Raw genomic sequence first — 23,377 nt, forward strand, 5'->3', positions numbered from 1 at the left:
TACCCAAATAATGTTGTTGACTCATCCTATAGGCCCTACTTGTGTTTGTGACCAAAGCATAAATTGGAGAAAATAAAACACTTCAAAAAACCCCACCTCAAACATTTATCTCAAACAGACCGTTTACAAAATGCTTGCTATTTTCTCATAGAGGATGATGTCATCCTCCTGAAGAGGATGAACTGGCCAATCATCGATCTACTCGCATTAATATTTTTTATGACTGGTATACACCCACACTATTCTGTTGTTGGGGTACGCCCACATCATTCCAAAACAGAAAAGCTGCTTATTAACATCATTTATTAAACATTTTTAGAAGGAAAACTATTTCACTCACATTGTCATTGATTATACGTCATATTTCATAGAAATCTGTAAGCACTGGACAGTTACTTTAAGTTAGACTGAAACCACAATCTTGATCTTACTTTCACAGCAAGGGGCCCAGAGTCGTGTGGTGAAGCACTACTGGTACACGTCATGGCCGGACCATAAGACCCCAGACAGTGCCCAGCCCCTGCTCCAGCTGATGAGAGACGTGGAGGAGGACAGGACGGGCTCCCCATCGCAGGGACCCGTCATCGTACACTGCAGCGCAGGGATTGGCCGAACGGGCTGCTTCATCGCCACGACGATAGGCTGCCGTCAGTTGGAGCTGGAGGGAGTGGTGGATGTGCTGGGGATTGTGTGTCAGCTCAGAGCGGACAGGTGAGTTACCAACACCTGGTGTATTAGACAGTATGTGGAATAGGTCCAATGTAGTACAATATGTTTACAGCAAACAGGTGAGTTTCCAACACCTGGTGTATTAGACAGTATGTGGAATAGGTCCAATGTAGTACAATATATTTACAGCTGACAGGTGAGTTACCTACACCTGGTGTATTAGACAGTATGTGGAATAGGTCCAATGTAGTACAATATGTTTACAGCAGACAGGTGAGTTACCTACACCTGGTGTATTAGACAGTATGTGGAATAGGTCCAATGTAGTACAATATGTTTACAGCAGACAGGTGAGTTACCTACACCTGGAGTATTAGACAGTATGTGGAATAGGTCCAATGTAGTACAATATGTTTACAGCTGACAGGTGAGTTACCAACACCTGGTGTATTAGACAGTATGTGGAATAGGTCCAATGTAGTACAATATGTTTACAGCAGACAGGTGAGTTACCTACACCGGGTGTATTAGACAGTATGTGGAATAGGTCCAATGTAGTACAATATGTTTACAGCTGACAGGTGAGTTACCAACACCTGGTGTATTAGACAGTATGTGGAATAGGTCCAATGTAGTACAATATGTTTACAGCTGACAGGTGAGTTATCTACACCTGGTGTATTAGACAGTATGTGGAATAGGTCCAATGTAGTACAATATGTTTACAGCAGACAGGTGAGTTACCAACACCTGGAGTATTAGACAGTATGTGGAATAGGTCCAATGTAGTACAATATGTTTACAGCTGACAGGTGAGTTACCTACACCTGGTGTATTAGACAGTATGTGGAACAGGTCCAATGTAGTACAATATGTTTACAGCAGACAGGTGAGTTACCTACACCTGGAGTATTAGACAGTATGTGGAATGTGTCCAATGTAGTACAATATGTTTACAGCTGACAGGTGAGTTACCTACACCTGGTGATGATAAAGCCATGTCCTCATTCCTGCTTGTATGCTACTGTGTTTGTGTTGCTCTAATGACCATCAGTGATTACAGACAGACAGACAGACAGACAGACAGACAGACAGACAGACAGACAGACAGACAGACAGACAGACAGACAGACAGACAGACAGACAGACAGACAGACAGACAGACAGACAGACAGACAGACAGACAGACAGACAGACAGACAGACAGACAGACAGACAGACAGTCAAGATGGATCAAATCAAATGTTATTGGTCACATACACATGGTTAGCAGATGTTAATGTGAGTGTAGCGAAATGCTTGTGCTTCTAGTTCAGACAGTGCAGTAATATCTAACAAGTAATCTAACAATTCCCCAACAACTACCTAATACACATCTAATGGGAAGGAATAAGACTACGTATATATGGATGAGCGATGGCCGAGCGACATAGGCAAGATGCAATAGATGGTAATAGGTACAGTATATACATATGAGATGAGTAATGTAAGATATGTAAACATTATTAAAGTGGCATTATTTAAAGTGACTAGTGATCCATTTATTAAAGTGGCCAGTGATTGGGTCTCAGTGTAGGCAGCAGCCTCTCTGAGTTAGTGATGGCTGTTTAGCAGTCTGATGGCCCTGAGATAGATGTTTTTCAGTCTCTCAGTCCCAGCTTTGATGCACCTGTACTGACCTCGCCTTCTGGATGGATGCGGGGTGAACAGGCAGTGGCTCAGGTGGTTGTTGTCCTTGATGATATTTTTGGCCTTCCGGTGGTGTAGGTGTCCTGGAGGGCAGGTAGTTTGCCTCCGGTGATGCGTTGTGCAGACCTCACTACCCTCTAGAGAGCCTTGCGGTTGATGGCGGTGCAGTTTCCATACCAGGCGGTGATACAGACCAACAGGATGCTTTCAATTGTCCTTCTGTAGAAGTTTGTGAGGGTTTTCAGTGACAAGCTAAATTCCTTCAGCCTCCTGAGGTTGAAGAGGTGCTGTTCCGTGGGTGGACCCTTTCAGTTTGTCCGTGATGTGTACACCCAGGAACTTAACATTCCACCTTCTCCACTGCTGTCCCTTCGATGTGGATAGGGGGCTGCTCTCTCTGCTGTTTCATGAAATCCACGATCATCTCCTTTGTTTTGTTGACATTGAGTGTGAGGTTATTTTCCAGACACCACACTCCGAGTGCCCTCACCTCCTCCCTGTAGGCTGTTTCATCATTGTTGGTAATCAGGCCCACTACTGTTGTGTCGTCTGCAAACTTGATGATTGAGTTGGAGGCGTGCATGGCCACGCAGTCATGGGTGAACAGGGAATACAGGAGGATGCTGAGCATGCACCCTTGTGGGGGCCCAGTGTTGAGGATCAGCGAAGTGGAGATGTTGTTTCCTACCTTCACCACCTGGGGGCGGCCCGTCAGAAAGTCCAGGACCCAATTGCACAGGACGGGGTTCAGACCCAGGGCCTCCAGCTTGATGATGAGCTTGGAGGGTACTATGGTGTTGATTGCTGAGCTGTAGTCAATGAACAGCATTCTTACATAGGTATTCCTCTTGTCCAGATGGGATAGGGCAGTGTGCAGTGTGATGGCGATTGCGTCATCTGTGGACCTGTTGGGGCGGTATGCAAACTGAAGTGGGTCTAGGGTGGCAGGTAAGGTGGAGGTGATATGATCCTTGACTAGTCTCTCAAAGCACTTCATGATGACAGAAGTGAGTGCTACGGTGCGATGGTCATTTAGTTATCTTTGCCTTCTTTGGTACAGGAACAATAGTGGAAATCTTGAAGCATGTGGGGACAGCAGACTGGGATAGGGAGCGATTGAATATGTCCATAAACACACCAGCCAGCTGGTCTGCGCATGCTCTGAGGACGCGGCTAGGGATGCCGTCTGGTCCAGCAGCCTTGCGAGGGTTAACACGTTTAAATGTCTTACTCACGTCGGCCACGGAGAAGGAGAGGGGGGCCCGCAATCCTTGGTAGCGGGCCGTGTCAGTGGCACTGTATTATCCTCAAAGTGGGCAAAGAAGGTGTTTAGTTTGTCTGGAAGCAAGACGTCGGTGTCCGTGGCGGATGTGGCTGGGTTAGGACAGTCAGACAGACAGTCAGGATGGATGTGGCTGGGTGAGGACAGACAGTCAGGATGGATGTGGTTGGGTGAGGACAGTCAGACAGACAGTCAGGATGGATGTGGCTGGGTGAGGACAGACAGTCAGGATGGATGTGGCTGGGTTAGGACAGTCAGACAGACAGTCAGTATGGACGTGGCTGGGTGAGGGCAGTCAGACAGACAGTCAGGATGGATGTGGCTGGGTGAGGACAGTCAGACAGACAGTCAGTATGGACGTGGCTGGGTTAGGACAGTCAGACAGACAGTCAGGATGGATGTGGCTGGGTGAGGGCAGTCAGACAGACAGTCAGGATGGATGTTTCTGGGTGAGGACAGTCAGACAGACAGTCAGGATGGATGTTTCTGGGTGAGGACAGTCAGACAGACAGTGGTGGCTGGGACTCGACAGTCAGGATGGATGTTTCTGGGTGAGGACAGTCAGACAGACAGTCAGGATGGATGTGGCTGGGTGAGGACAGTCAGACAGACAGTCAGGATGGATGTGGCTGGGTGAGGGCAGTCAGACAGACATTCAGGATGGATGGTAGGAGGGATGTAGGTGGGTGTGACATAAATCATGCTAAGAAACTTGTACATGAGACACTGTTTTTCTTACAAGAGAGGAACAGAATGTGATAATATGTTCCTATCTCTTTCAAACACACACACACACACACACACACACACACACACACACACACACACACACACACACACACACACACACACACACACACACACACACACACACACACACACACACTCATCCCCTGAGCCTGAACAAGGTTTAAGCTGAAATATCTCCCACAGCCTGTCTGTACCAGGATAAAGCACTCATCCATTAGGATGAAGCAGTAGCCTGCAGCTCAACAGGGTATCAAGGACTTCATAATGTTGCCTTGGTTGAGCTTAGTTAATCATTGAACAGAATGTACTGAAGCTAACTGCCACTGTACCGTTTCGATGAGTGAGTAAGAGTTTAAATGACCTTTTATCGTGACTAATTACCACAGGTTTAAATGAGCTGGAGAGAATCCTAAATGGTTAATGTATTATGAGACAGAACATTGGTAATTAATGTTCCAAATGTTCAGCAGCACTAAAATAAGAGAGAGGTTTTTCAGTCACAGTATGAGATGGATTCATTATTTTTCAGACAGTAGCATGGCCACAATTGATGGAAGGTTTAGTTTATTATAATACTTTTCCACTCCTTGTATTTCATAGCATGTTACTAACATGCTGACACTGTTACTGGTCCATTCTGTTCTTTTTGCCGTGATTCTAATGGCTGCCTTGTCTCTGTGTGTCTTTTCAGAGGAGGCCTGATCCAGACAGGGGAGCAGTACGAGTTTGTCCACCACGCCTTGAGCCTCTTCGAGACCCGCCTCTCCACCGATACTGGCCAATGAACAGAGGCCAGGAAGTTTTCACGGGACATGCCAGGTTTTTTCAGGAAGTGGAATTTAATTCCCCCTAGTGGGAAGGACCTATCTTACCTGGTGACTGTGAGGTCATGTGACTAATGAGGAAGTGGATGTTTGGGTGACGATTGGATGGTAGATGTCCTTGTGGGCTTAGTCTTTGTGGACATGTATGGACAGCCTGGACTGCTATTGGCTGATTGATTGAGTCACCTTACAGAGAGAGAGAGACGGAGGTATGGACAGCCTGGACTGCTATTGGCTGATTGATTGAGTCACCTTACAGAGAGAGAGAGACGGAGGTATGGACAGCCTGGACTGCTATTGGCTGATTGATTGAGTCACCTTACAGAGAGAGAGACGGAGGTATGGACAGGTGATTTTGTCTCTGAATGTAACGTATGCTTTCTTCCCTTCCTCCTTTTCCTCCTCCTCTTCTTCTTCTTCTTCTACTACTTCCTGTCATTCGTGAGCAGCTCTGCTTCTGAAAACGTTGTTGTGAGCAACCTGCCTCTGTCCAATCAAACTTTCTGATACTGCAGCTCTGTCCAATCAGATTGCCTGATATTGATTCTGTAGTATACCTACACTCTGACCTCTTACTACTATGTGCTACAGTAGATGGGTAGGTAGTCTGTGGTCCTTGAATCGTCCATGGTGTTTCTATTAAAAAGCAAAAGGTACGTTGTCGAAATTAATAGCACTTGTCTTTGTGACTTTACTAGGATATTTTTGAATTATGATTTTTATTTTTAACTATGTGCTGATACACAAAGGGTATTATTCTAAAGACTGTTATAATCTATTGGAGGATGGCTTTTCTCTCAGTAACACACTAGAAGCTGCCCCTCTGCCATATAGTATACCTCTGATAGCATGTTGATCATCCATTGAAACATCAGTGTATGAAAGGTGAGGGAACGATTGGGCCTGTCTGCACGGTACTACACATCAAAAGGTCTTTACGCTATGGGGATGGCCATTATACACACTGAATTGGAAGCAAATAACAAAAAAGCCAGCCGACACGCGGCCCTTCAGGAATTGAGTTTGGCAGCCCCCTGCTATAGGCCACCCTATAGATCTACCTTATTCACAGAGAACTGTCATGGACGCCGTGTGATCCAATGTTGTTCCATACCAAAGCTCGATGTTATGACTTACTGTGTGATCTACCCTGGCTCTGAAATGGCATGACATTTCATCAGTAAATTAATCTTACTACCAAAACACTTTTTTTTTTTCAGACAATCATTTATTTTCCATTCCTTAGCTTTCAAATCCCTCCTTAGGTATATTGCTTTGTAAATTAAAGGCCCAGTGCAGTCAGAAACATGATTTTATTTCTGTGTTTAATATGTATTCACATACTATGATGTTGGAATAAGTACCTTACAAAAGTAAGGCAGTTAATTGAAATTGAGATAAAAACGGCTGCGTTGGACCTTGAAGCATCACAGATAATTATATGACTACTTTCTTTACCAAAATGTAAACGTTTGCGTTTAAATGACAATGGTGCACTCATGTTTTGTTTAATTGTTGATCATATAGATTAAATTATAGTAATAATAATACTTTTAGTTTTATACAATATTAAGATCATGTTTTGATGTGTAACAGTAAACTTTTAGACATTATGTTTCTCTGTATGACTGAATGGTATAGATTCCCATACACTTTATCTCTGAAACAAAACAATTATTACAATGATAAGGTCAATCAGACATGGATTATCTGACCCTGATTTCAAACTCTGATATACTGTAGCTTCTGAATGCCAAATACATACAGTTGAAGTCGGAAGATTACGTACACCTTAGCAAAATACATTTAAACTCAGTTTTTCACAATTCCTAACATTTAATCCTAGTAAAAATTCCCTGTCTTAGGTTAGTTAGGATCACCACTTTATTTTAAGAATGTGAAATGTCAGAATAATAGTAGAGAGAATGATTTATTTCAGCTTTTATTTCTTTCATCACATTCCCAGTGGGTCAGACGTTTACATACACTCAATTAGTATTTGTTGGCATTGCCTTTAAATTGTTTAACTTGGGTCAAATGTTTTGGGTAGCCTTCCACAAGCTTCCCACAATAAGTTGGGTGAATTTTGGCCCATTCCTCCCATTCCTCCACCAGAGCTGGTGTAAGTGAGTCAGGTTTGTAGGCCTTCTTGCTCACACATGCTTTTTCAGAATCTGCCCACAAATGTTCTATAGGATTGAGGTCAGGGCTTTGTGCAAGCCACTCCAATACCTTGACTTTGTTGTCCTTAAGCCATTTATCCACAACTTTAGAAGTATGCTTAGGGTCATTGTCCATTTGGAAGAGCCATTTGCGACCAAGCTTTAACTTCCTGACTGATATCTTGAGATGTTGCTTCAATATATCCACATATTTTTCCTCCCTCGTGATGCCATCTATTTTGTGAAGTGCACCAGTCCCTCCTGCAGCAAAGCACCCCCACAACATGATGCTGCCACCCCCGTGCTTCACGGATGGGATGGTGTTCTTCGGCTTGCAAGCCTCCCCCTTTTACTCCAAATACAACGATGGTCATTATGGCCAAACAGTTCTATTTTTGTTTCATCAGACTGGAGGACATTTCTCCAAAAAGTACGATCTTTGTCCCCATATGCAGCTGCAAACCGTAGTCTGGCTTTTTTATGGCGGTTTTGGAGAAGTGGCTTCTTCCTTGCTGAGCGGCCTTTCAGGTTATGTTGATATAGGACTCGTTTTACCGTGGATATAGATACTTTTGTACCTGTTTCCTCCAGCATCTTCACAAGGTCCTTTGCTGTTGTTCTGGGATTGATTTGCGCTTTTCGCACCAAAGTACGTTCATCTCTAGGAGACAGAATGTGTCTTCTTCCTGAGTGGTATGACGGCTGCGTGGCCCAATGGTGTTTATACTTGCGTACTATTGTTTGTACAGATGAACGTGGTAACTTCAGGCATTTGGGAATTGCTCCCAAGGATGAACCAGACTTGTGGAGGTCTACAATTTTTTTTCTGAGGTCTTGGCTGATTTCTTTAGATTTTTGCGTGATGTCAAGCAAAGAGGCACTGAGTTTGAAGGTAGGCCTTGAAATACATCCACAGGTACACCTCCAATTGACTCAGATGATGTCAATTAGCCTATCAGAAGCTTCTAAAGCCATGGCATCATTTTCTGGAATTTTCCAAGCACAGTCAACTTAGTGTATGGAAACTTTTGACTCACTGGAATTGTGATACAGTGAATTATAAGTGAAATAAACTGTCTGTAAACAATTGCTGGAAAAATTACTTGTGTCATGCACAAAGTAGATGTCCTAACCGACTTGCCAAAACTACAGTTTGTTAACAAGAAATTTGTGGAGTGGTTGAAAAAGGACTTTTAATGACTCCAACAACCTAAGTGTATGTAAACTTCCGACTTCAACTGTAGATTGGACATGATTCCCTTCAGACCTTTCTGGTAATTCCTGAAAATCTGAAGTGAGTTGCACAATTACTAGCTTGGAATCCATCCTGAGTAGCGTTCCATTTCACTATGGTCTCACTAGTGAAGCAGAGTAGTATTCAGGATGGATTCTAGTCAAAACAAATACCCCCCTGCTCCTTCCTCTTCAAACAAGACATCTATGAGGTCATGTCCTTAACTCCACAAGACGATTCCCACAAACAGCCAAAGTTATTCTCATGAAGCTGCTTTCCCTACAGATCATGCTTTAGAATAGTTTAGTAGTCTGGAACCTCAAACTGAATGTATCACTATTTCACTGAAACAGTAGGGAAGCAGAGTGATATTTGTGTTCCAGGTTCGGGTTTTAGTGCTCAATAGCCGGATGGTCGATAATCTACATTCTGCTTCTCTTCAAGTACATTATATTCATGGGTTGCATGTTTGGTCACAATATTGTTTTAAACGTTCAATTTGGACTGATGCCCGACTGAGCATTTTATTAAATGCATCGCCAATGAGCGCTGAAGATTTCATCAAAAGCGCATTACAGTGGATTGGAAATACAATGAAATTCAAAATGAGGCAAATAATTTGTAGGAAAACGTTGAATGTCGCCAGATTGACTTTCACTAGCTAGCTAAAATTGAGGGGAGGCCACCGGATTTTAGCTAGCTAACGTTAGCATTGCTAGCTATTTTCGACAAACTTTGCTAGCTAATGACAACATTGCCATGTCTAAAGTACATTTGAAGACATGGTAATGCTGGCATTAAGTTGTTTCCTACTAAATATTTGACTACTTTCGCAATATCATCGTATTTCCATGCACTGTAGTGTGATTTTGACGAAACAGTAGTCAGCCTCCGTCCAGAATGCCACCGGTAGAGGGCGGCTTGAGAACGTTCATAACAATGGCATGACACGACCGAGTGATGGAGGTGCAAACCATGAATATGCATGATGGAGGAATATATACACTACATCTGAAAGTGCCATTAAACATATTGTGGTCAGGCATATCTATAAGGACCATTAAACATATTGTGGTCAGGCATATCTATAAGGAGCATTAAACATATTGTGGTCAGGCATATCTATAAGGACCATTAAACATATTGTGGTCAGGCATTTCTATAAGGACCATTAAACATATTGTGGTCAGGCATATCTATAAGGACCATTAAACATATTGTGGTCAGGCATATCTATAAGGACCACATAAGAATCTATCTTGCTGCTGAAAATGTGCAAGGGTTCAATCAAGGAGGATGCAGATTGTTGTTTGTTGTGTGACAATGAATTGAGAAACATTTCACTTTTTGTATGTACTTATGGATGATTTTTGTATTATTATTTGTGATAAAAAAAAAGGTTTTGAATACATAAAATGTTAACCGTCCGTGCATATTGTTTACTGTTAGTAGAGTTGTATCTATCCACTATGTGGGCTTAATGGCCATATTAGCCAGGAGGACAAAGGGATGCGTTCCAAATGGGACCCTAGAGCCTTTAAAGTGCACTACATTTGAACAGGCCCATAGAGCTCTGATCACAAGTAGTGAACTATCTAGAGAAGAGGGTGCCGTTTAGGATGTAAGCCTATGAGTTCTTCCCTTATGTACTACTAATGGACTTGAATGTTGTGATTAGTTCTCTCTTTGTCTGACATAATAACCACAGTAGTAACTCTTTATATATCTGATATAAGCTGTACATATTGTATGTATGCTTTAATGAAATGTACATGTTTGGAGGGCAACACAAGGAGAGGTGCAGGCCTCAAACAGCTGTTTGTGTTGTTCCTACTACTGAGGGGAAAAGGGTTTTTATCTTCTACTGTACGACTGGACATCTGTTCACTAAATACTTGTTGGTGCGGAGGAAATATGTTGCCATTAATCTGTATTCCAACTCTTGTAGTGTTTATTCAAAAAGCGTGTGTAACAACAGACCAAAACTAAAATCTAAAACTTAGCTAAAACTAAAACATTGTGTTGAGTAATTGTTTTGGTGGTTTACTGAGGGTTTAGTACTGAAGCCATACTATGAACTTTAGACAGCTCTGAAGTGTTCTGTTGACTATATTACTGTACTGTACATGGAATATTCCTGGATGTTACTCTAGTACCCTGTGTTGTGCAGAGTTGTACTACCTTGAGAGTACAACGTTGAGAGTTGTACTACCTTGAGAGTACTACGTTGAGAGTTGTACTACCTTGAGAGTACTACGTTGAGAGTTGTACTACCTTGAGAGTACTACGTTGAGAGTTGTACTACCTTGAGAGTACTACGTTGAGAGTTGTACTACGTTGAGAGTTGTACTACCTTGAGAGTACTACGTTGAGAGTTGTACTACCTTGAGAGTACTACGTTCAGAGTTGTACTACCTTGGCTAGACAGTTAGCGGCTTGAAGATGCCACTAAACTGCCCTGTACCTAAACAGAAAATGATACTGTACCTAATGAAACTGCTGATACTATACCTACTGTAAGACGTTGACTTTATAGTCCTTACTGCCAATAAAGAGAAACTGTTTCAAACTATCACACACTGATCTGGTTTTAATTTCATCCTTGTCTCTCTTCAGCATTTAAAAAATGGTAATGTTGTGAAATGTGTTAAAGTGAAATGAGGCACAGCCTCTGAAACATGGCAGATGCCTACAGTATTTCAGGGCTCCAGACTGCACTGTAGATCTGTGAAAATGTAAACGGAAACTGTAGTTGTTGAGGTTTGATGTTGTTGTCATACCCAACAGACTATGCTCAGTTGCCGGAAATTGAAAACGAACTTCAATAGAAAATACATTTCGAGCTCTGAGGTTTACTGAAAGTTTTGGTTTCATCGAGCCAGGCTTCAGAGGGAGAGAGAGAGAGAGAGAGGGAGTACATACAGGAAGGAAAAAGGAGTGGACTACCTAAAAGTAGTTCTGGAGAACAAAGACTTTTGATGCCCTCTCTCTCTCCAAGGGAGAAAGTTTAGAGACACATATTTTAAAACACATCTATAAAAAAATATATATTTTTATTGAAATTTTACTTATAGAGACAGAAGTAGCAACAGCGCACTATTTGACTCATACCCACCAAAGTTCTGTATTGTAATGTTGCCTTATTCAGAGTCTAGGGGGGTCTGGTTGAATGCTTTGGAAGCTTGGAGCTGGAGTCATACAAACATTCTACTGGTTGAGGATATCCTGTAAGGACTCAAGTATCTCACTGTTTGGATGAGGTGGAATGGATGGAAGTCTCCAATGTGAAACTGTGATCAGTTGTCTTCACACAACATCTACTGGGAGTGCTTAGTACTGAATTTCTGAAGAAAAACATTTCTGGGTGATTTTGGAACACTGTAACTGCAAGGCTTCACAGGACTTTAGTTTTACTCAAGTGGATGAGGCAGTTCTGCTGATTGCCATATCTTTTGGAGTATGGTTTTGGATTATGCACTTTTGGATTTAAATTTTTTGGGACGTGAATAATGTATAAACCAACAATCAAAATGCTGAAATGTAACGTTTTTTGTTTAACACTTTGTGTGGCATCAGGGATTCTCTTGGTAAGTCTAGAAAACTATAATTTCATCCATCATATCCAATGAACCACTTGATGAAAGTCTCATCAAAAAGTTTCAAAAGTTTATATATTTTTATTTCTGTTCATTTATTTGGGAAATGTTGCTGTAGGCTAGAGAGAGATAGAAGCTGCTGTTTGTATGATGCTGTTGTGTTTTGAGTTTCACCAAAACATTTGGTCTCAACAAAGCTTACACATAATTTACAATGTTATTTTGACACATTACATAATATCTTTTCAGTGTGTAGCCGCCGCCGAGGAGCAGAAATGTAGCATAAACGTAACCGAGGCCAACAGCAGTATGGAATCTATAACGTTAAGACTGACTACCGCGGGACAGGACTGTAACTTCACTGTGTTATCTGTGGACAGTAGCTCTGGAGTAACACACTGTGTGGAGGAGCTGGAGGAAAACAGCACGTTTCAATGCCAGGTAGTGAGTTTAGAACCTGGAACATCATACACCCTGGACATCATGTCCACCACAGATGAACAACGGGCCAATGTCACCCAGCAGACCAGTAAGTTGGGGTTTTGTTGGGGATTATATGTTGAGGGAAATAGATTATAGATTTGGTTTTTTTCTCATTGATTTGTATATTTCAAGTCAATATGTAATAGTATGATTTGTGTACATCAAATGATGCATAGTTTAATCAGTGTTTCATAGTCACTCTTTCTCATTGACTTTTATTATGGAGTAATGCATTTATAATGTCTTAAATCCACACGTCATTAGCTTCTCTGACTGTGTTCTTATGGTTGTCACGTTTCCTCTACTCTTGGTTACATAGTGTGGTTACCTATTCTACTATCTGTTGCAACAGGCTTTTCCACTTGTATCCTAGGAGGGAGAGAGCTCTCTGTTGCCTGTCATCACATCATGCAGTCTTTTGTTACATTTCATGTGGTTTTCCCTCGGCTTCACCATGACCACAGGAACTGAAACCCTGCTGAGAGAGAGTGATAAACCAGTAAAAGTGTGTGTGTGTGTGTGTGTGTGTGTGTGTGTGTGTGTGTGTGTGTGTGTGTGTGTGTGTGTGTGTGTGTGTGTGTGTGTGTGTGTGTGTGTGTGTGTGTGTGTGTGTGTGTGTGTGTGTGTGTGTGTGTGTGTGTGTGCGTGTGTGTGCGTGTTTTCTTATGGGTGTATGTGTGTTTGCCTGCACATGTCTGCAAGCGTGTGTCCGCACATGGCTCTACAGTTGTAGGATCTTAATTTGATCCCTCTTTTGTTGCTGAGAACTACACAGCAGGAAATGCAAACTTGTAGAGTATTTTAGTTTTTTAAAGTATTCTGAAGTTTGCAATTTCCCCTTTGAAATGTCATACTTGATTTGCCCTAACGTAACGTAAAAAACGTAAAAAACGGATCAACCCCTATAAAAATGTCCATTAATTATAATCCACATAATAAATTACATTTCCTGTTGCTGTAGGATTATTTTCCTGCTGTAGCAAACTTGCTTAAATGAATATCCTACATCTGTATAAGTGAACATACACTTGGCAGGGGCCCAGAACAGAAGTATCTGACCTTAAGTGTGTATTTCCAGACTCTCTCTCTCTCTCTCCCTCACCCCAGCTATTTCCTGACTCCATTGTTCCTTTGTACTAACGGATACAGGGAGTCCTGTGGGTGGGGTGTGGGAGTGGAGGGCAGGACACTATGTTTGGTTCACAGGGCCTGGGCCGATTAGGGTGCACGGCACCGCTCTTGACCTTCTCAGCATGCTATGTCCCCTTTAACAGACTCTAGTCTGGTCATACATCATACTGAGACCTTTAACAGACTCTAGTCTGGTCATACATCATACTGAGACCTTTAACAGACTCTAGTCTGGTCATACATCATACTGAGACCTTTAACAGACTCTAGTCTGGTCCATACATCATACTGAGACCTTTAACAGACTCTAGTCTGGTCATACATCATACTGAGACCTTTAACAGACTCTAGTCTGGTCATACATCATACTGAGACCTTTAACAGACTCTAGTCTGGTCCATAAACTAAGATCTTTAACAGACTCTAGTCTAGTCATACATCATACTAAGACCTTTAACAGACTCTAGTCTGGTCATACAATACTAGATCTTTAACAGACTCTAGTCTGGTCATACATCATACTGAGACCTTTAACAGACTCTAGTCTGGTCATACATCATACTGAGACCTTTAACAGACTCTAGTCTGGTCATACATCATACTGAGACCTTTAACAGACTCTAGTCTGGTCATACATCATACTAAGACCTTTAACAGACTCTAGTCTGGTCATCATACTAAGACCTTTAACAGACTCTAGTCTGGTCATAATCATACTAAGACTTTTAACAGACTCTAGTCTAGTCATACATCATACTAAGATCTTTAACAGACTCTAGTCTGGTCATACATCATACTAAGACCTTTAACAGACTCTGGTCATACATCATACTGAGACTTTTAACAGACTCTAGTCTGGTCATACTAAGACCTTTAACAGACTCTAGTCTGGTCATACATCATACTGACCTTTAACAGACTCTAGTCTGGTCATCCATCATACTAAGACCTTTAACAGACTCTAGTCTGGTCATACATCATACTGAGACCTTTAACAGACTCTAGTCTGGTCATACATCATACTAAGACCTTTAACAGACTCTAGTCTGGTCATACTAAGACCTTTAACAGACTCTAGTCTGGTCATACATCATACTGAGACCTTTAACAGACTCTAGTCTGGTCATACATCATACTGAGACCTTTAACAGACTCTAGTCTGGTCATACTAAGATATTTAACAGACTCTAGTCTAGTCATACATCATACTGAGACCTTTAACAGACTCGAGTCTGGTCATACATCATACTGAGACCTTTAACAGACTCTAGTCTGGTCATACATCATACTGAGACCTTTAACAGACTCTAGTCTGGTCATACTGAGACCTTTAATAGACTCTAGTCTGGTCATACTGATGACCTTTAACAGACTCTAGTCTGGTCATACATCATACTGAGACCTTTAACAGACTCTAGTCTGGTCATACATCATACTAAGACCTTTAACAGACTCTAGTCTGGTCATACATCATACTGAGACCTTTAACAGACTCTAGTCTGGTCATACATCATACTGAGACCTTTAACAGACTCTAGTCTGGTCATACATCATACTGAGACCTTTAACAGACTCTAGTCTGGTCATACATCATACTGACCTTTACCAGACTTTAGTCTGGTCATGCATCATACTGAGACCTTTAACAGACTCTAGTCTGGTCATACATCATACTAAGACCTTTAACAGACTCTAGTCTGGTCATACTAAGACCTTTAACAGACTCTAGTCTAGTCATACATCATACTAAGATCTTTAACAGACTCTAGTCTGGTCATACATCATACTGAGACCTTTAACAGACTCTAGTCTAGTCATACATCATACTAAGACCTTTAACAGACTCTAGTTTGGTCATACATCATACTAAGACCTTTAACAGACTCTAGTCTAGTCATACATCATACTAAGACCTTTAACAGACTCTAGTCTGGTCATACATCATACTAAGACCTTTAACAGACTCTAGTCTGGTCATACTAAGACCTTTAACAGACTCTAGTCTAGTCATACATCATACTAAGATCTTTAACAGACTCTAGTCTGGTCATACATCATACTAAGACCTTTAACAGACTCTAGTCTGGTCATACATCATACTAAGACCTTTAACAGACTCTAGTCTGGTCATACATCATACTAAGACCTTTAACAGACTCTGGTCATACATCATACTGAGAATTTTAACAGACTCTAGTCTGGTCATACATCATACTAAGACCTTTAACAGACTCTGGTCATACATCATACTGAGACCTTTAACAGACTATAGTCTGGTCATACTAAGACCTTTAACAGACTCTAGTCTGGTCATACATCATACTAAGACCTTTAACAGACTCTAGTCTGGTCATACTAAGATCTTTAACAGACTCTAGTCTGGTCATACATCATACTGAGACCTTTAACAGACTCGAGTCTGGTCATACATCATACTGAGACCTTTAACAGACTCTAGTCTGGTCATACATCATACTGAGACCTTTAACAGACTCTAGTCTGGTCATACATCATACTGAGACCTTTAACAGACTCTAGTCTGGTCATACATCATACTGAGACTTTTAACAGACTCTAGTCTGGTCATACATCATACTAAGACCTTTAACAGACTCTAGTCTGGTCATACATCCTACTAAGACCTTTAACAGACCCTGATCATACAGTGCATTCGGAAAGTATTCAGACCACTTGACTTTTTCCTTATTTTGTTACATTAGAGCCATATTCTAAAATCGATTAAATAAATAAAAATCCTCATCAATCTACACACAATACCCCATAATGACAAAGTGAAAACAGGGTTTTAGATATTTTAGCAAATGTATAAAAAAACAAAAACAGAAATACCTTATTTACATAAGTATTCAGACCCTTTGCTATGAGACTCGAAATTGAGCTCTGGTGCATCCTGTATCCATTGATCATCCTTCAGATGTTTCTACAACTTGATTGGAGTCCAGCTGTTGTAAATTCAATTGATTGGACATGATTGGAAAGGTGCTCACCTGTCTATATAAGGTCCCACAGTTGACAGTGCATGTCAGAGCAAAAACCAAGCCATGAGGTCGAAGGAATTGTCCTTAGAGCTCCGAGAGAGGATTGTGTCGAGCCACAGACCTGAGGAAGGGTACCAAAACATTTCTGCATCATCGAAGATCCCCAAGAACACAGTGGCCTCTATCATTCTTAAATGGAAGAAGTTTGGAACAAGCAAGACCCTTCCTAGAGCTGGCCGACTGGGCCAAACTGAGCAATCGGGGGAGAAGGCCCTTGGTCAGGGAGGTGACTAAGAACCCGATGGGCACTCTAACAGAGCTCCAGAGTTCCTCTGTGAACCTTCCAGAAGGGCAACCATCTCTGCAGCACTCCACCAATACCAATCAGGCCTTTATGGTAGAGTGGCCAGACAGAAGCCACTCCTCAGTAAAAGGCACATGACAGCCCACTTGGAGTTTGCCAAAAGGCACCCAAAGGACTCTCAGACCATGAGAAACAAGATTCTCTGGTCTGATGAAACCAAGTTTGAACTTCTTGGCTTGAATGCCAAGTGTCACGTCTGGAGGAAACCTGTTACCATCCCTACGGTGAATAATGGTGGTGGCAGCATCATGCTGTGGGGATGTTTTTCAGCGGCAGGGACTGGGAGAATAGTCAGGATCAAGGGAAAGGTGAATGGAGCAAAGTACAGAGAGATCGTTAATAAAAACCTGGTCCAGAGTGCTCAGGACCTCAGACTGGGGCGAAGTTTCACCATCCAACAGGACAATGACACTAAGCACACAGCCAAGACAACGCAGGAGGGGCTTCGGGACAAGTCTCTGAAGTTCCTTGAGTGGCCCAGCCAGATCCCGGACTTGAACCTGATTGAACATCTCTGGAGAGACCTGAAAATAGCTGTGCAGCGACACTCCCCATCCAACCTGACAGAGCTTGAGAGGATCTGCAGAAAAGAATGGGAAAAACTCCCCGAACACAGGTGTGCACAACTTGTAGCATCATACCCAAGAAGAGTCGAGGCTGTAATCGCTGCCAAAGGTGCTTCAACAAAGTACTGAGTAAAGGGTCTGAATACTTATGTAAATTTGATCATTTCCGTTGTTTAAAAAATAAAAATAAATGCAGAAATCTTGAGAAAACCTGTTTTGCTTTGTCATTATTGGGTATTGTGTGTAGATTGATGAGGCTGTAACGTAACAAATCATTTAGAAAAAGTCAAGCGGTCTGAATACTTTCTGAATGGGTTGTACATTATACTAAGCTCCGCCCCTTTCTGGACACAATGCCCTCCATCAGCTGGAACATCACTTGTTATCCGGAGCTATTTTAACACAGAAAACATTTAGATAACACAGTGGAATTTACAGCATCCATGGCTAGAGTTATCCTACTTACATTTAAACTAATTACAAGAAAATAAATGAATGCATCCTTGTCGTTCCAATGTGACTGTAGACATTAGGAAGTCTACATTCATTGTCTGTGAAATCAGCCACAAAAGGGGTTGCTCTATGCCATGTTAATACGTCCTACCAAATACAATGACATTCTGGCATTCCAGAATGTCATTGTTCTATTCTGTCAGTACCACCACAGGAGAGGCTCGTCAATGCACCACTGTACCCACCCAAATGGGCGCCTGCCTGCCTGGGATAGGGAGTCAGGGCTCGCCTCCTGCCCCCTCCCCACCCATCTAAAAGGTCCCCTTTTTCTCCTCACTCGCTTCCCATCATCCCCTCCCAGCGGGCTAGCGGGGGCCCGGGGCCTGACCGGGGCTGAAGCCGTGGCCAGAGAACTTTAAACAGCCATGAAACAATCCTATCTCCTTCCGCCATCTCCACCACACACCCCTCTACTGATCTGTTCTCAGAGCCTCAGCTTCTCTACTGGTCTGTTCTCAGAGTCTCTCTACTGGTCTGTTCTCAGAGCCTCAGCTTCTCTACTGGTCTGTTCTCAGAGTCTCTCTACTGGTCTGTTCTCAGAGTCTCTCTACTGGTCTGTTCTCAGAGTCTCTCTACTGGTCTGTTCTCAGAGTCTCTCTACTGGTCTGTTCTCAGAGTCTCTCTACTGGTCTGTTCTCAGAGTCTCTCTACTGGTCTGTTCTCAGAGCCTCAGCTTCTCTACTGGTCTGTTCTCAGAGTCTCTCTACTGGTCTGTTCTCAGAGCCTCAGCTTCTCTACTGGTCTGTTCTCAGAGTCTCTCTACTGGTCTGTTCTCAGAGTCTCTCTACTGGTCTGTTCTCAGAGTCTCTCTACTGGTCTGTTCTCAGAGTCTCTCTACTGGTCTGTTCTCAGAGTCTCTCTACTGGTCTGTTCTCAGAGTCTCTCTACTGGTCTGTTCTCAGAGCCTCAGCTTCTCTACTGGTCTGTTCTCAGAGTCTCTCTACTGGTCTGTTCTCAGAGTCTCTCTACTGGTCTGTTCTCAGAGTCTCTCTACTGGTCTGTTCTCAGAGTCTCTCTACTGGTCTGTTCTCAGAGTCTCTCTACTGGTCTGTTCTCAGAGTCTCTCTACTGGTCTGTTCTCAGAGCCTCAGCTTCTCTACTGGTCTGTTCTCAGAGTCTCTCTACTGGTCTGTTCTCAGAGTCTCTCTACTGGTCTGTTCTCAGAGTCTCTCTACTGGTCTGTTCTCAGAGTCTCTCTACTGGTCTGTTCTCAGAGTCTCTCTACTGGTCTGTTCTCAGAGCTCTCTCTACTGGTCTGTTCTCAGAGTCTCTCTACTGGTCTGTTCTCAGAGTCTCTCTACTGGTCTGTTCTCAGAGTCTCTCTACTGGTCTGTTCTCAGAGTCTCTCTACTGGTCTGTTCTCAGAGTCTCTCTACTGGTCTGTTCTCAGAGTCTCTCTACTGGTCTGTTCTCAGAGTCTCTCTACTGGTCTGTTCTCAGAGTCTCTCTACTGGTCTGTTCTCAGAGTCTCTCTACTGGTCTGTTCTCAGAGTCTCTCTACTGGTCTGTTCTCAGAGTCTCTCTACTGGTCTGTTCTCAGAGTCTCTCTACTGGTCTGTTCTCAGAGTCTCTCTACTGGTCTGTTCTCAGAGTCTCTCTACTGGTCTGTTCTCAGAGTCTCTCTACTGGTCTGTTCTCAGAGTCTCTCTACTGGTCTGTTCTCAGAGTCTCTCTACTGGTCTGTTCTCAGAGTCTCTCTACTGGTCTGTTCTCAGAGTCTCTCTACTGGTCTGTTCTCAGAGCCTCTCTACTGGTCTGTTCTCAGAGAGTCTCTCTACTGGTCTGTTCTCAGAGTCTCTCTACTGGTCTGTTCTCAGAGTCTCTCTACTGGTCTGTTCTCAGAGTCTCTCTACTGGTCTGTTCTCAGAGTCTCTCTACTGGTCTGTTCTCAGAGTCTCTCTACTGGTCTGTTCTCAGAGTCTCTCTACTGGTCTGTTCTCAGAGTCTCTCTACTGGTCTGTTCTCAGAGTCTCTCTACTGGTCTGTTCTCAGAGTCTCTCTACTGGTCTGTTCTCAGAGTCTCTCTACTGGTCTGTTCTCAGAGTCTCTCTACTGGTCTGTTCTCAGAGTCTCTCTACTGGTCTGTTCTCAGAGTCTCTCTACTGGTCTGTTCTCAGAGTCTCTCTACTGGTCTGTTCTCAGAGTCTCTCTACTGGTCTGTTCTCAGAGTCTCTCTACTGGTCTGTTCTCAGAGTCTCTCTACTGGTCTGTTCTCAGAGCCTCAGCTTCTCTACTGGTCTGTTCTCAGAGTCTCTCTACTGGTCTGTTCTCAGAGCCTCAGCTTCTCTACTGGTCTGTTCTCAGAGTCTCTCTACTGGTCTGTTCTCAGAGTCTCTCTACTGGTCTGTTCTCAGAGTCTCTCTACTGGTCTGTTCTCAGAGTCTCTCTACTGGTCTGTTCTCAGAGTCTCTCTACTGGTCTGTTCTCAGAGTCTCTCTACTGGTCTGTTCTCAGAGTCTCTCTACTGGTCTGTTCTCAGAGTCTCTCTACTGGTCTGTTCTCAGAGTCTCTCTACTGGTCTGTTCTCAGAGTCTCTCTACTGGTCTGTTCTCAGAGTCTCTCTACTGGTCTGTTCTCAGAGTCTCTCTACTGGTCTGTTCTCAGAGTCTCTCTACTGGTCTGTTCTCAGAGCTCTCTCTACTGGTCTGTTCTCAGAGTCTCTCTACTGGTCTGTTCTCAGAGTCTCTCTACTGGTCTGTTCTCAGAGTCTCTCTACTGGTCTGTTCTCAGAGTCTCTCTACTGGTCTGTTCTCAGAGTCTCTCTACTGGTCTGTTCTCAGAGTCTCTCTACTGGTCTGTTCTCAGAGTCTCTCTACTGGTCTGTTCTCAGAGTCTCTCTACTGGTCTGTTCTCAGAGTCTCTCTACTGGTCTGTTCTCAGAGTCTCTCTACTGGTCTGTTCTCAGAGTCTCTCAGTCTCTACTGGTCTGTTCTCAGAGTCTCTCTACTGGTCTGTTCTCAGAGTCTCTCTACTGGTCTGTTCTCAGAGTCTCTCTACTGGTCTGTTCTCAGAGCTCTCTCTACTGGTCTGTTCTCAGAGTCTCTCTACTGGTCTGTTCTCAGAGTCTCTCTACTGGTCTGTTCTCAGAGTCTCTCTACTGGTCTGTTCTCAGAGTCTCTCTACTGGTCTGTTCTCAGAGTCTCTCTACTGGTCTGTTCTCAGAGTCTCTCTACTGGTCTGTTCTCAGAGTCTCTCTACTGGTCTGTTCTCAGAGTCTCTCTACTGGTCTGTTCTCAGAGCCTGCTTCTCTACTGGTCTGTTCTCAGAGTCTCTCTACTGGTCTGTTCTCAGAGTCTCTCTACTGGTCTGTTCTCAGAGTCTCTCTACTGGTCTGTTCTCAGAGTCTCTCTACTGGTCTGTTCTCAGAGTCTCTCTACTGGTCTGTTCTCAGAGTCTCTCTACTGGTCTGTTCTCAGAGCTCTCTCTACTGGTCTGTTCTCAGAGTCTCTCTACTGGTCTGTTCTCAGAGTCTCTCTACTGGTCTGTTCTCAGAGTCTCTCTACTGGTCTGTTCTCAGAGTCTCTCTACTGGTCTGTTCTCAGAGTCTCTCTACTGGTCTGTTCTCAGAGTCTCTCTACTGGTCTGTTCTCAGAGTCTCTCTACTGGTCTGTTCTCAGAGTCTCTCTACTGGTCTGTTCTCAGAGTCTCTCTACTGGTCTGTTCTCAGAGTCTCTCTACTGGTCTGTTCTCAGAGTCTCTCTACTGGTCTGTTCTCAGAGTCTCTCTACTGGTCTGTTCTCAGAGTCTCTCTACTGGTCTGTTCTCAGAGTCTCTCTACTGGTCTGTTCTCAGAGTCTCTCTACTGGTCTGTTCTCAGAGTCTCTCTACTGGTCTGTTCTCAGAGTCTCTCTACTGGTCTGTTCTCAGAGTCTCTCTACTGGTCTGTTCTCAGAGTCTCTCTACTGGTCTGTTCTCAGAGTCTCTCTACTGGTCTGTTCTCAGAGTCTCTCTACTGGTCTGTTCTCAGAGTCTCTCTACTGGTCTGTTCTCAGAGTCTCTCTACTGGTCTGTTCTCAGAGTCTCTCTACTGGTCTGTTCTCAGAGTCTCTCTACTGGTCTGTTCTCAGAGTCTCTCTACTGGTCTGTTCTCAGAGTCTCTCTACTGGTCTGTTCTCAGAGTCTCTCTACTGGTCTGTTCTCAGAGTCTCTCTACTGGTCTGTTCTCAGAGTCTCTCTACTGGTCTGTTCTCAGAGTCTCTCTACTGGTCTGTTCTCAGAGTCTCTCTACTGGTCTGTTCTCAGAGTCTCTCTACTGGTCTGTTCTCAGAGTCTCTCTACTGGTCTGTTCTCAGAGTCTCTCTACTGGTCTGTTCTCAGAGTCTCTCTACTGGTCTGTTCTCAGAGTCTCTCTACTGGTCTGTTCTCAGAGTCTCTCTACTGGTCTGTTCTCAGAGTCTCTCTACTGGTCTGTTCTCAGAGTCTCTCTACTGGTCTGTTCTCAGAGTCTCTCTACTGGTCTGTTCTCAGAGTCTCTCTACTGGTCTGTTCTCAGAGTCTCTCTACTGGTCTGTTCTCAGAGTCTCTCTACTGGTCTGTTCTCAGAGTCTCTCTACTGGTCTGTTCTCAGAGTCTCTCTACTGGTCTGTTCTCAGAGCCTCTACTGGTCTGTTCTCAGAGCTCTCTACTGGTCTGTTCTCAGAGTCTCTCTACTGGTCTGTTCTCAGAGCCTCTCTACTGGTCTGTTCTCAGAGTCTCTCTACTGGTCTGTTCTCAGAGCCTTAGCTTCTCTACTGGTCTGTTCTCAGAGTCTCTCTACTGGTCTGTTCTCAGCAGTCTCTCTACTGGTCTGTTCTCAGAGTCTCTCTACTGGTCTGTTCTCAGAGCCCTTCTCTACTGGTCTGTTCTCAGAGTCTTAGCTTCTCTACTGGTCTGTTCTCAGAGTCTCTCTACTGGTCTGTTCTCAGAGTCTCTCTACTGGTCTGTTCTCAGAGTCTCTCTACTGGTCTGTTCTCAGAGTCTCTCTACTGGTCTGTTCTCAGAGTCTCTCTACTGGTCTGTTCTCAGAGCCTTAGCTTCTCTACTGGTCTGTTCTCAGAGTCTCTCTACTGGTCTGTTCTCAGAGTCTCTCTACTGGTCTGTTCTCAGAGTCTCTCTACTGGTCTGTTCTCAGAGTCT

The 23,377-nt window shown here is 43.4% G+C and overlaps 2 protein-coding genes across 7 annotated transcripts in view; both read left to right on the forward strand.

Moving 5' to 3' along the window:
- LOC106598947 (receptor-type tyrosine-protein phosphatase R) overlaps window positions 1–6,912 on the forward strand; it is a 117,692-nt gene extending 110,780 nt beyond the window's left edge. For 5 of the 6 annotated variants that reach the window (XM_045700224.1, XM_045700225.1, XM_045700223.1 and 2 more), the window contains 2 exons: window positions 440–711; window positions 5,082–6,912. In XM_045700224.1, the coding sequence (XP_045556180.1) occupies window positions 440–711; window positions 5,082–5,175 (366 nt within the window). In that variant the 3' untranslated portion in view covers window positions 5,176–6,912. The remainder of the gene's footprint in view (window positions 1–439; window positions 712–5,081) is intronic. The other variant, XR_006760200.1, reaches the window with a different exon arrangement.
- Window positions 6,913–11,577: 4,665 nt separating this feature from the next.
- LOC106596602 (receptor-type tyrosine-protein phosphatase beta) overlaps window positions 11,578–23,377 on the forward strand; it is a 159,319-nt gene continuing 147,519 nt past the window's right edge. The window contains exons 1-2 of the mRNA XM_045700228.1: window positions 11,578–12,197; window positions 12,456–12,735. Coding sequence (XP_045556184.1) covers window positions 12,120–12,197; window positions 12,456–12,735 — 358 coding nt within the window. The 5' untranslated portion in view covers window positions 11,578–12,119. The remainder of the gene's footprint in view (window positions 12,198–12,455; window positions 12,736–23,377) is intronic.

The sequence above is a fragment of the Salmo salar genome, chromosome ssa17, assembly GCF_905237065.1.
Source record: "Salmo salar chromosome ssa17, Ssal_v3.1, whole genome shotgun sequence".
In the NCBI taxonomy this organism is placed as follows: Eukaryota; Metazoa; Chordata; class Actinopteri; order Salmoniformes; family Salmonidae; genus Salmo; species Salmo salar.